The sequence below is a fragment of the Pararge aegeria genome, chromosome 6, assembly GCF_905163445.1.
Source record: "Pararge aegeria chromosome 6, ilParAegt1.1, whole genome shotgun sequence".
NCBI lineage: Eukaryota > Metazoa > Arthropoda > Insecta > Lepidoptera > Nymphalidae > Pararge > Pararge aegeria.
This window is the reverse complement of record NC_053185.1, coordinates 6,056,327-6,071,032: the sequence shown is the minus strand read 5'-3', so window position 1 is coordinate 6,071,032 and position 14,706 is coordinate 6,056,327. Positions and strand designations below refer to the sequence as shown.

Sequence of the window (14,706 nt, the reverse complement as noted above, 5' to 3'; positions counted from 1 at the left end):
AATATAACGAAGACGAAGGACGAAAGAGTGGTGAATAAAATGTTTTTCGTTTACTAAATTACGATTTACAATTAAATATTTATATTGAAATCAAAGAGGGATTTCAAGCTTTTTGTGGAAACAAATGGCCTAAATTAATAATAATAATCTAACTTAATTTAATAAAACAAAATTAATTAAGTTTATATTTTGATGCATAACTCATATAGCGCTATTTTAAATAGTTTCTAACTTGAATTTATAATTAGTTACATACATAATTAAAAATACAAATAAGAAACTATTTTAAAATAACTTGAGTAATGTGAATAAAAAAACGATAAGCTAAATCATTTTAACGTATTCCGCATGAAATAAATAAGTAACTTTCGAATTTAAATAACTATAAAGTAAATTTACCAAAAATTTTATAATTTCGTATGGATGAAATAGATTAATTTATGATTAAAAGATAAATTAAATGCAATGTATAACAATAACGTTTTTATTATAATACTGAACAATAAATACAGTCTCAGTAGGTACAAATAAGTTGTTATTATTTGTAATAATGTTCTTTTAACAGAACACAATACTTAGAATCATTAAAACAAAAATTAAATACATCCTATAAGTAAACTATTACCCCTAAGTAAATTGGGTAGTATATTTACAAAATAATAAATTATCATAATTTTTCTATAAGTGGTAAAAAAAAAATTTGCTTTGATGTTTTACTCTCCAGTCATTACTTCCAGGAATTCTGAAATAAATAAATTCACTTATTAATAACGAAATTAGTCAAAATTATATGTAAAAAAATATCTAAGTCAAGTCTTCCCATTTTACTACTAGGCCAAGATCAAGAACTTCCCATTTTACTACTAGGCCTTTCGGTGGTAATTATTATCAAACCATTACTAGCCCATTTAAGGACACGGGTCTTATTACGGAATGAGAACTCTTTAGGCCGTAGTTCACAACGCTTTCCAAGTGCAGATTGGTAGACTTCAGGCGCCTTTCCCCAGGATGTTTTCCGTCATCGTTAAAGCAATTGATATTTTAATTGTCTAAATTAAAAACGCTCATAATTCCGGAAAATTATAGGTACGTGACGGGGATCGCTCTCCCCTAAACTTAAATCAAAGGTTATCCATCCATTTTGGCTTTCACCGCCGGTCATTATCGGTAATAGGTATTACGATAAAGTATTATTAGTATAATAATTCCTACTCAATTTTGTGACTTAGCAATTGACAGTCAGAGATGTCAAGAAATTCGTTCCAAGATTATATTTAACTATGATTTGTCTGTCTGCTTGTTCTTATGAATACCACAGACAGAAAAAGGAGAAGAGAAGTAAACCTGGAAAGCTCTATGTACTTGGCAAAGGGCTTTCTAGGCTTCTCTTTTAAAATATTGGAATACACAGTTCACAACTATCTATGCTGGGCACAGGCCATATTTATCACATATTAGTGATAACCGGAACCGATAGATAAACGTGCTCTCTGAGGTACGGGAGTGGACTACGTTAATTTTCTAGCTCCGGTATGGTACTTCTAACTCCGTGAGCCAAACTTAATCTGGCCTAACGGTTCACACAACTATACTATGATAATGTAAAGTACCATCAAAGTCAACGGTCCCAGAGCCGTCAGCGTCTATCTCTGTAATCATAGCCTCCAGTTCTTCATTCGATAAGGTATTGTCTAATTCTTTGAAGATCTCTTTGAGCACGTCCGTTGTGATATAGCCGTTTCCTGCAAAAAATCCATATACATATTAATATTATAAATTCGAAAGTGTGTCTGCCAGTTTGTTTGTTAGTTCCATTAAAAAAAACGCAGCGTTAGTCGACCACCAACGACGAGAGCAGACGACATGAAGCAAGTCGCTGGGAGCCGCTGGAAGCAAGCGAACCAGGACCGTGAAAATTGAAACTCTTTTCAGAATACCTATATCTAGCAGTGGACTTCCATTGGTTGAAGTGATGTTGATGATGAAGATGTTCTGCACAACTACTGCACTGATCTTGACCAAATTTTGTATAACGATTCAAACAAAAAAAATCAAAAGATTCTAAATGATAACTTACGACAGTCCTATTGAAGGTAAAGGACCGACACACGCATAGTACCTACGCTACGCAACGCGTACCTAATGAAGTCACATGTTTTTAATTTTGTATGTGATGTTAGGGCTGTATCTTATTTCCTTCAGTAAGAACTATGGCAGTGTTTTTCGGTTTCACAGAGAAGTCTCAGAAACAGTGTTTAGAGTACCTATAAAGCCTGTGAAGCATTGTTTCGGTTTTCATTTACCCGTTGTAAAGTAAAAGTAATAATTGACGGACTATGCAAATGGCTCATAAGTGAGAAACCATTGCCTATAAATAGAAAAAAACTACGCAGGACATGCAATCAACACGTTATACAAAGTACCGCCCTACTTTCTCAACCTGTGGCATAGGTGTCCCTGTAATTAAACTGGCAACTATGACCATCATTCCGCAACACAGAAATGCTACTTGGCAACAGAATAATTAGGCTTGGTCGTAGTTGGTACTTCCGGACGAGCATGTCCCAAAAAGCTCCACTACTTTTAATAGTAAAAACCTATAGTTTTTTAAAGATGAATCACGTTTCGATTTCAGTAAACAATTTAATCTCAAACAATTCATGTGCTTCTTTGTATAAAAATCGATTCAGTGATCACATTTAACACTCGATACGATTACGTGAACAAGAACTACAACATTTGTGTTTTTTTGGTTTATAGATAGTTTTTTTGGCAAAAGAAGTTTTTATAGCACACAAGAGCAAAACAAAACTTACTAACAAAAGAACTCGTTAGTCAAGTATTGAACCAAATCGAAAACTTAATGGATGATTGAGTAGTAGGTAGGTGAGTTAATATTAATCAGTCCGATTGTAAAAATTCAAACGGAACATTGACTGAACAGATTTTAACGAAATTTCGACAAAATAATCATAGGTTTGCACACCACTACAAGTTTAGGAAATAAAAGAAAAATATAGAAACGCAAACACAGAGTGGGAATACAAAAGGCGGCCTTATCGCTTAATAGTGATCTCAAGGTTTAAAAAAAAGACTTCAAGTTTCGTCAAACTTCATACAAAAAAACTGAACTAGTTATGAATAACTACATTCTAATACATAAACTGGACTACATCTCATGACATCAAGCGTGCAGACGGAGTACACACAGGGTTACACTAAGCGGGCAGATGATATAAAATGAAAAAAATCTTCAGTAAGATTTATAAAAAGCCTACCCTTTAGATTATATAACTCGGATGGAGATTTGCTTCACTTTATTTCATCTGCATACCCTTTGCATACCCTTTATGCATGCCACTGACATCAAGATAGCAATAAGCGCGCCTTCAATCGCGTTCCTAATACCTGTTATGTATGATAATAAACATTTTTCATATCCTATGTACCGTACTACTCTACTACGTACAATGCGTATTATCGTAGAAACCCTAGTATGTACGAACCTACGCCTTAGAAAAAATATCGTCGCAATGCCAAATTATATATTTTATAAGTAATGATATAGTTCTTTTAATGTCAGATAATGATCATTCTTTTTTATTTTATTTATTCCTAAGTAGGTCATATCACAATATATACTTAAACTATTTTACTGTCGTAAATTCTACACCATTTCTAAGTGCACTCGGTCAGGACCTGTCAGGAATGAATTCAATCAACGACTCCGGACTCTTACGTAAAATAGGTAACCTACCTTTTGTTAGAAAATCTATCCTAATCTAATTATAAGAAGATATCTATTGTAGTTATATTTAACAAGGTTACCCAAGGTTAAAAACGGTTGAAATGTTTTGTAGGTACATTTATTGCATTATACTTCCGTTTATTATAATTTAATTTAATTATATAAAAAAGTATTATATATAAACAATTAATTAATTTTAATTTCAGACCTTGTTATTCGAAAAAGCTGATAAGCTGTTAAGAATAATAAAATAGTATTATGTATGTATCATAATAGTATTTTTTTGTTTTATAGCTGTTTTTGGGTTTTGCGATCCATCTACCATACTACCCCAAAAACTTATAGAAAACTTCATAATCATATCAACAGCCTTAAAAACTTGCTAACTCGCTGTGGTAACCGCTGTGGTCTTATAAGTTGGAGGACCCGGGTCGATGCTGATGATGTATTCTGGTCTGGTGGGATCCTTCAGCCATCGCTAGAACCATCCTACATTTACATGAATTTTACGACATTAACTTGAAATGGAATTAAAAAAAAAAACTGTCTCCAATGGACTCAGTTATCTCCTCTTAGCTTAGTCTCACTAAATTCTTAACTTAAGTTTGACGGAACATCTACAACGTAGAAAAATAAAGTACCTTCTCTGTCATATAACCGGAATGCTTCCCTAAGTTCAGCAAGCATAGCTTCAGCGTCTAATTCTTCTGTCATAAACCTCGATGCTAATGAGCAGAACTCTTTGAACTCAAGCGTGCCGGTATCTATAAATAAATAAAAGATAAGTTGAGGTCGATAATAAAACGATTCAAAGAAAGACTAACAGCTTTTTTCTTGAAATAAAATAATCTAGCTGTAACGTTGGTCGACAATGAACGTTGGTCTCTGTGTCTTATGTTTAACAAGATAGACAATATTATATTACTTTTTTATCGTTATCTGAAAGATAAAAAACAGTTTATGCGTTCTGGCTTACGATACAAAATTTCGACGCTTCTGTAAGTGCCTCAACAGCCGTGATCGTCTAGTGGTTAGGACCCTACGTTGTGGCCGTAGTAACCCAGGTTCGAATCCTGGTCACGGCAATGTCATGTCATTGTCGCGGTGGGGCTATATTTTTGTCACCAGTTAAATTTTTCCAATATTTTAATTCTTCTGATTTCTCCTGATTGTAGCACATGCAAAGTATAATAAACATAAAAAATATTTTGCTTCACCGCGCCATCTCTATTACTTACATGAAAACAGTATGTTAAAATACAAAAAAGGGTGTACAGCGCCATCTATACACGCGTTATAAAAACTATATAACTATGAAGGTTTGTTTATGACTAATTTTATGCTCACCATTTTGATCGTATTCTTTAATAATTTCTGATAATGTTGTATCATCAATTTCTTGGCCCAACATTTCCAATATAGTTCCAATCATGTCCGTTCCAATAACACCCTTCTTTTCACGATCAAAAGTATCAAAAGCTTTTTTTAGCACTGTAAAAGAAAAATTATAAGAATAACAATAATAATAAAGAGATAACATTGAGAGATTGAGAATTGATTAGGCACACCTACAGCTACCCCAAATGACTAAAAATATATCTTTAAAATAGTGTGCTTGAAAATTTGCTCATTGAATAATTAAGGCGCAATAAAAGTTTTGCCAATTATATCGATGGTATTAGCACATTACGGTGAGAGGCCCCATACTTCTTATGTCATCTGACTTTCAGTTTGGTGATCGAATAAAACGTTTCAATATACAGCAACAACTTTACCTTAAATAAACAATCTTTTGAATTCGCTATTAAGAATTTATATCGGTGAAGTTTCTATTTTGAGTCCAATGGTAGGTTATTTAAGAAATGCAATTTAATAATAGCGTCTTCTGACTTCTACCATTGTAATGACATTAAAAACAAATTCATTTTGGGCCGCGGAGATTGCCAACAATGTTTCAACGGATATACCTGTCTGGCACAAAGTAGTCGACATTGAGCAATTATGTCATAGGCCATTGCTAATGGCGTTCTGAAACGGGACTAGGAATTCCATTTCCCTCTAACGCAGTGATGTTATTAGTCGATTAGCATGCAACAGGTTCGATTTCCGAACGTATAGCTTTAATTGTTTTTTTTCTATTTTACAATATGTTTTTAGATGAAGTTTTTTTACTAAGAAATGCATTTTTTCTATTTAATTCGAAATTGAATATGTAGCAATTCGGACAGCTGAAAATAACAATAAAGCTGATGGAAAAACTGGGCCCCGTGGATAAGATGGACAGATCACTACTGTACTTTTTCGTCAATGTTCACGCATTACTTTTTATTGAGTCGACCTTTTATCGTATTACTGTTTTCCTTGTGTTTTTCCTTTTGTGTTGTGTTGTAACAAAGTTTTCTATTCTAATCATATTTAATAATATTTAAAAAAAAAACCATTTATTTCACGTGAAAGTACATTTGTCTTGACTCTATCACCAGTTGAAGGTAGAAAAGATAACCGAAAATAATTCTGCCATAAACTCAGCAAATCGTCTTTACCAACATAGACATTTTACAATTTCGTAATCATAATTTTATCGCGTGTACTGATGAAAGCGAAATCAAAGCTCTTAAGAGACCTTTAAGAAATTTATAAACTTTTTTTTTTGACAATTTAAATGAAAGAAATCCTTGGAAACTTTTTCTTGGGATGAAAATAAGCCTACTCTCCGTCCTTCCAACTCTATGACAAAATACAAGTCGATCGGTTGCTTAGAGAAGGCGTATATTAAAGACAAACAAACAAACACACTTTCACACTTTTAATATGATAGTATGGATGGACAACTGTTTATTTTTAATAGACTTGTTATAATAATAATAAATAAGTTTGAATACTTTATTTAAACTTATCCATTGGTAGGTAGTATGTTGCCTTCGGAATCATAATATTAAGAGACCTTATAAATAGGTCTCAACCCCACAATTTATTAAGTAACAAACTTCGGCTTTAATCGTGCGTGAACATTGTCGAAACTTACGCTCTGCATATATATGGATTCAGGACATTTATTTTTTTGGACTGTTAAAAGGCAGTAATTTTTTTTATGAACTAATTTGTAATTAGTCTTAAAAAAAGTATTAAAAGAACATTGTTCACTTACTTTGTATCTGATTTTGGTCCAGTTCATCCTGTATATAAAACATAAAAGGTTATTTATTGTATTTAAAAAATAATGCTTGATATAAAACTAATCTAAAATAATTTATGTCATGATTAATTAATATTATGTTCACTGACCATGTTGACAAGATTATAATGCTCCAAAAATACGCTAACACTGAATGACTTGAGATGCACTCCTAGACTTTACTCGGTCTAGATCTCTAAACGCAGACAGTTTATATATCTTTATTTCGATTGACGTTACGCCTAGGTGGAATATTTCAGGGGTGTTGCAATATTTTCGACATTAATTTATTACATTACTATCATAATGACCTAGTGGTGAAAGGTTATTTTCAGGTTTTCAGTTAAAACAAATTTCTCCCAACTTTAGTTAATTAGTAATTGGTCAGTATGATTAAGTTATTTAACTAGTAAGTTAGTTAATAGAAATGAACTTTTTGAAAGAACACATCCCTAATCCCTCAGATAGCAGGTTAAGTCGTTTTAACACTTAGCACCACTCGTGGGGGAATAGGCTCGCCCACTATACACATTTGCGTAATTTTTCTGTCATTATGAATGACACGCAATCGCGAGTCTGTGTATTCCTTGTGCCGCCAGAAAGCAACCGAATGGTAACTTAACATCGAGCTACAGCACAGCTTATAGTTTAGGAGGTACGTGCTGTTGGGGACGTAGGTCCCCCACGAGTGTAGTTACGTAATTAGAATATTGAATGAATGTTTTTTTTTTTTTCAAAGATTTATGACGCAGTACTCACAAAATACCCCAAGCGAATGCCCTCAAACCATACAGCACCTGAGATATGAGAAACAAAAAGCAAAAAAAAAATCACGCCCAATGCCGAAGCAGCGTTAGAAGAAGAATACTTCCGTTTGTGCGAGAATAACGTACGTAGTATCAAGTGTACCTTGAAAATAATTAAAAAATATAAGTAATATGTAGTGTGCAATATTCAAAAATAGAAAAACAGAAATTTATAAATATTTATTATTCCGGAAATGCACAGTTTCCTTATAGATAGAAAAGGTCGCAGTTTTTAAAAATCCCACCCCCAAAGGAGTTAAATACGGGATGAAAAGTTTGTAATTTTTCATGCTACATCGATGAAAATTTGTATTTAGTCATAGGTTGACAATTAACATGACATGATAATAAAAACACATGATTCAGGTTGTATAAAAAATTCAATTACACAAGAGCTATTTAGGGAAGAAAGGTTTATTTATTAGAACCCGCTAAACTTTGTAACCACCAGCCTAATTAGAAGTCCTCTTTTAGTAGCCTAAATCTAGAGGGAGGCTACAGGTTTTTTTGCAATCTTATAATCGGGCATTTACTGGTGGACGATACAACGCGGTATGTCGTAGAATGAAATTTTGTATACAAAATGATTTAACAAAAGTTGCAAATATTATTATATTATAAATTATAGTTGCTATTGTATATATTGTATATTTATATACATATAGGTATATATATATATAGGTATTGACATATTGTATTGTTTATTGTATTTGCCACATTTAACTATACTAAAATCAGGCTCTTTTCGTTCCTTACTCAATTTACCGAAATTGAGTCCATATGTTTGAGAAATCCAGAAACATTTTCTACTTCTCGAATATATGGATGCCATCTTAAAAAGCGGTCTGGAACATATTTTTACAGAGAACACTCGTGGAAGTTCCAAGATACTTTACTCGACAAATATAGTAATCGGCGTGAAGAAAATTTCGACTGTTGCTTTTCTGATTTTTTCTGTTCACAGCATAAAATAACTTAGTTCTCACTTAACTTAGACAGCGCTGTGGTCTTAAATATGGAGGTCCTGGCTTCGGTGACCGGAGGACGAAATATGGTAATTTGAAATTACTGAATTTTCTCTAGTCTCGTGTAGTGGACTGGTTTGGCCGTGGTAAGTTCGGCAACTAACCATCGTCTTTGTCGGTACAAAGATGTGCTGCCAAAACGATTTCGCGTTCCAGTACGATGCCGCATAGAAACCGTAGGGGTAAATATGCTATTAACTTCCTTGCCACTAACAGGTTATCCCGTTACCACTGCATCAACACTTACCATTACGTGAGGATACATTCAAAGGCTGACTTGTACTCGAAGAAATAAATAAAATTCGTAGTTGAATTTTAAACATTGGTTTAATTAATTTTGAGTTGTTTATACCTATTCGATTTCAGCGGTTTACATGGTTATCCTATTGGCTAATACTTTCATAAAGGAGCTGCTTTTTTTATTTCGGGGAAGGACTAAAAAACGGGAATGTTTTTTCTAAAAAAATAATTCAAAAAAAAAAAAGAGTCTGGAGCTAGAAAATTGGCGTCATCGACACATGCTTTAGAGAGCACATAAATCCGTTGGACCCGATAATTTTGACTACTATGTCATAATAATCGTAAACGCTCGCAATATAACATTGGAGCATAATCGATCTCATATATAAATAGATAAATTATAACAAATAACTGAAGTGTTGGTAACCCCTGTCTCGTAGAGAGACGCCAGGAATCTCACCATGATGGTAATGATAGGCCGAATTTAAACCAATGATGTGTGAGTGAGTTACATTACTGCCGCTTGTTGTGTTTATCAGCCGCAATCCAAGTATTACAGTGTTTGTTGTTTACAAAAACATTGGCTATTGGTGCATGGCGCAGTTGGATGTGAAGGATACGAATCTATACTCTATACTAAAAAGTGCAATAGAGTTGTTTGTCTGTGGTTTCGGAATGACTGTTCTTTATTAAACTTATTGATTGCCTAGTTGGTCTGGTGTTCAGCATGTTTAACTGCGGATCATGCTGTCCTAGTTCGTCTAAAATTATCATGAGCAAAAGAGTAAGGAAATAAGCGGTATAACGCATAAAGCCCTCGGAACATTGTTATCATCACTAACTTTTCATAACAATCGGCGAAACCGCATAAGTTCAGCTTAGTTTTACTGTTTTTATTAAGTACTAGCTGTTGCCAGTTTGATTTTGTTTTTTGATGTAGCATTAAATTTAGTTGTAGATCTAAAAAACTTTAAAGTAATCAGTATTGCTAAGCCTTAAATGAGGGGTTTGCTGCTGTCCGCTGAGGAGTTCTGTCCTCTATCTCCAATCACAGTTTGGGCAAAATGAAACACATATTATAACTTCTACAGTACAAAAATAATTATTTAAATCGGTTATAATTTGTCGGAGTTATGGTATAAAATCGTTAAACACTCCTCCCCTCTCCCAAAGGAACCGAGTTTAATATCGAGATAAAAAGTATCCTTTATTACTTCTAACACTTCCAAGAATATATGTACCATGTTTCATGAGGATCGGTTTAGTAGTTTTTGCGTGAAAGCGTAACAAACAAACTTACGTTGACATTTATAATATTAGTAGGGATTGGGTTTTTGTTATTATAGATATTCGGACGAAACGAACTTTATATAAAATATGTGAAAAGTAAGTTAAAAAAAAAAATAAGATTTTTAAGAAAACTAAAATACCATAGGTTGTTAGAAATTATAATTATAGATGTACTAGATATATTTTATGATTTTTTATTAATTCATTTTATACGCACATTGACTGAGTTCCATCGGGCGTGCATGGAAAATTATGGGCATGAGGCGGCCATCTTGGACTTTTTTTCATCAAATATAGCTAAGGACACTCGATTCATTCACCTTTCATATAAATTCAAAATCGGTTCATCGTCTAAGAGCTACGATGCCACAGACAGACACAGTGGTTTTTGCGTCGGGGGTTAAAATTCAAACGCAGCGCGACTAAGTCACGTGTAACAGTAACTATTCAATATAGTTTTAATTATTGTAGGTAACTATCATACTTCGAGACAATGTGCTACTAAGTATTATTTCGGGAGCTTTTTCTTTGTATCCAGAATTTTCTTTTATTTGATAAAAAGTTGGCACATGACTGAACGTCACGTGACGATGACCTAGCGTGACCATACAATATGGGGATCCGGGGATAAATTATTATTACATTAATAAGTGTTTTTGAACCCATATCATGACTTTGACTTTGACTTTAACCTTTTTTATTTACGCACCTTACGGCAATGCTAAAACGTTTGAGATACCTGCGACTTTCTGTATACCAGACGTAACTCCACGAATTCCCAAGATGGTTCAATTTTCAATAATTTCAGGTCTACTTTGTAAGCACTTTTAAAACCCCGCCTTTGTCATTACTTAATGTTTTTGGTGGTCTAGAGGCTGCAAATGGTCTGCGCGTAGAAAATACATAAAAAGGTATAAGAGCCTTTTTTCTTTAAAAGGAATAATTATCCCTTATTTTCGTGTTATTATAAATCGGCTTCTGCTTATAATTGGCGGTATAAATGCATTATATACAAGGCCAACCTTAAAAGTTTTACCTGGTCTTGAAAATTAAATAAATAAATAAATAAATATACTACGACAAAATATACATCGCAATCTAGCCCCACTTTAAGTGTAAATGGGGTGGATCTGCCGCCACGTCTTCTGTCTCTTAAAAAATACAGCAACCTACCAAGCCCAGGCGTATTTATTCTACAGCAGGCTTTTCAGGCAGTGGGCAGCGACTCTGCTTTCTGAGTCCAAGGCCGTGGGTTCGATTCCCATAACTGCACAATGTTTGTGTGATGAACATGAATATTTTTCAGTGTCTGGGTGTTTATCTATATATTATAAGTATTTATGTATATTATTCATAAAATTATTCATCAGTTTTCTTAGTACCCACAACACAAGCTACGCTTACTTTGGGACTAGATGGTGATGTGTGTAATGTCGTAGTATATTTATTTATATTTATAATTGAATTGTCAGGCAGTATTATTACCAGTACTCAAATAATATTATATGTTTGTGTGATGAACATGAATATTTTTCAGTGTCTGGGTGTTTATCTATATATTATAAGTATTTATGTATATTATTCATAAAATTATTCATCAGTTTTCTTAGTACCCACAACACAAGCTACGCTTACTTTGGGACTAGATGGTGATGTGTGTAATGTCGTAGTATATTTATTTATATTTATAATTGAATTGTCAGGCAGTATTATTACCAGTACTCAAATAATATTAAATAATATTGAGCGTGTGAGGTGTACCTAACATTTGAATAGGGTGACGAACTTTCTATATAGAAGTTGTTCGTGTGTCGTTGCTCTTAGGGTACTTACGTAAGGCGCGGGTTACACACAGTAGAAAAAGCAGATACTTAGGGTGGACGTGTCCTCTTTGTATAAACAAATTGCTTGGACGGCCGATTGGCGCAGTGTGCAGAGACCTTGCTTTCTGAACCCAAGGCCGTGGGTTCGATTTCCACAAATGGAAAACGTTTCTGTGATGAACATGAAGGTTTTTCAGTATCTAGGTGATTATCTGTGTTTTATAAGTATTTGTGTATATTATTCATAAAAGTCTTCATCATTTATCTTAGAACCCATAACACAAGCTGAGCTAACTTTGGGGTAGATGGCGATATGTGTATTGCCGTAGTATATTTATTTATTATTTATTATAAGAAAATGCAACAGTTATTACCAAGCCTACGAATATTTACTTTATGGGAGGCTTTTGTTAGAATTGCAGCAGGTAACAAGATGTACATACGATAGTAAGCAGTTAGTTTTGGGCTCTTACCTTGTGCTTTTTGCATCATTAATACCTAAAACCAATTAAAATGCAACACTGAAAATACTCGGACTCCGTCACTTTAAAAGCAGAACTTTTGAGATTGGTCTAGCGGTTGTATCTACCCGAGGCTGGACTCAGCAGCAATATATTACACATTAAATATTTAGTAGGTGGCGACCGAACTTTGCTAGGCATTTGTTTTTGAAAGTGGTGAGATGATACTTATTGAAATAAACTTGAAAAGTAAAACGTTTCATTAAATATAAACTTCAAACTAATCACAATCTCAAGTTTTCTTATTCGGGTAATTACAATCAAAATTTTAGTGAATTACATCCTGTAGCAACAATGGACTTATATTAAGCTAACATCCATAATAATATATGTGATTTTAATTTTTTTCTTTCGCAATTACATTACATTTAAATTAACTTTTTATTTTACTGAAATACAAAATTTGATTCGAATGATTAGCGGCATTCCGGCATAAACGCAATATTAATTATTATAAAATATGTCATTATTTCAAAATCCTTAAAAAAACACCTACGTCCAGCATCGGTTGAAATGATGATTCATTCATTATTTGATAAATTTATTTTATTTATTTATTTAAACATCTTTATTGCGTAATAAAGGAGAAATTACAAATATAGTTAAACAAAAAATTAAAAGCAAAAGGCGACCTTATCACTAAAAGTGATCTCTGCCAGGTAACCTTACCGATAGTACACAACAAAACATGAGAGACGGGAAATCGCAATTAAAATAAACAATACATAAATTTACACACTTAAGTACATACTACTAATAACTAATATAATAAATTATTAAAAGAGATAAATAAAATAAGATATAAATAAATATAAATATATATATATATATATATATTAACAAATATTTATATATATTTACTATAGATACATAAGTACACATATACGAACAACAAAATTATAATGACAAATAGTGATGTCTAACACGGCTTTTGAAAATAGCTAGGGATTTAGAGCGACGAATATCGTCAGGGAGTGCATTCCACAGCGTTGCAGCTTTTATTGTGAAGGATTCCGAGTAACTTTGAGACTTACATTTCATCCGGAGAATATTCTCCCTAGCAGAACGCTGAGATCCTTGAGACGGACACGGGCAAAGGAAATTAAAGCGTTGTTTAAGGTAGAGTGGTGTCCAAGGATGAAAAAGAGTAGAATACAGGATTGAAAGGACATGCAGATTACGCCGATGCCTAATAGTATATTATATTATTAGTATATTATATGCCTATTTATATTATATATGTGCGTATTTTATATATCTTATAATACCTTTACACACAATTCTTCTATACAAGCAATTCTTCTATATATGTATATAATATAAACAAAATCTGAATCTCTGCTCCAACGATTTTCATGAAATTGAGTACGCAGGGTACGTATCGGTTTCGGCGGCGATAAATTAATCTAGTTAGGTTCATTTTTAGAAAACGGTCCACTAAGTTATAATAGCTCGGATGGAAAAAGAAACCCCGATTTTAGTCCAGATTTTTTTTATTAATGCACTTATTAGTACGTCTGTGAATTTTGTATCATATAAGTAAAATAAATTAATAAATTAAATATGCACAATATTACTTACATCTATATAAACCGTGTCTAATATACAAAATATTATGTTAGCAACTCTAGAGGGGAATCTTTTATGGGACTCACGTTTCGTCCCCTTTCCAGGCGCGGAACGGATGCTAGGAATATTAAAACCTAAAACTAATTAAAACACTCAGAGAATACTCTTCGCTTTTCGTTTTAGAAGTTGCACAATTTACTTACAATTATTATCAATGAAAATTAAAACAATCAATTACTAGGCCATTTATTACAAAGAATTATTCTTAAATATTCCAAGTTCCAGTTTTAAAATACGATAACATGCGAAGTGGGTCTAGTGATACTCCTGTTTAACTACAAATAAAGACTGGGTTCGACACCCAGGTTGGGCCAAGAGGTTGGGACGAGAGGTTAGTTGGTAATTAAAAAATCTATGGTCTTATCTATATTCAGATCTGCCGTCACCTCACGATGCCTATTCTGTAAACATATATATTCTGTAACTCATCATTATATCAACACAACAGG

The 14,706-nt window shown here is 33.1% G+C and overlaps 1 protein-coding gene and 1 non-coding gene across 2 annotated transcripts; one reads left to right on the top strand and one right to left on the bottom strand.

The window, feature by feature from the left end:
- Window positions 1-468: 468 nt before the first annotated feature.
- On the bottom strand, window positions 469-7,154 carry LOC120624586 (troponin C, isoallergen Bla g 6.0101-like). The gene is made up of 6 exons (XM_039891223.1): window positions 7,034-7,154; window positions 6,897-6,924; window positions 5,096-5,239; window positions 4,390-4,512; window positions 1,611-1,742; window positions 469-742 (listed from the first exon to the last, which is right to left on the bottom strand). The coding sequence occupies exons 1-6, from the start codon at window positions 7,034-7,036 to the stop codon at window positions 714-716; spliced, it is 459 nt and encodes a 152-aa protein (XP_039747157.1). The 5' UTR covers window positions 7,037-7,154; the 3' UTR covers window positions 469-713.
- Trnah-gug lies at window positions 4,762-4,833 on the top strand. The gene has a single exon. It is a non-coding gene; the product is annotated as a tRNA-His (tRNA).
- Window positions 7,155-14,706: the final 7,552 nt, after the last annotated feature.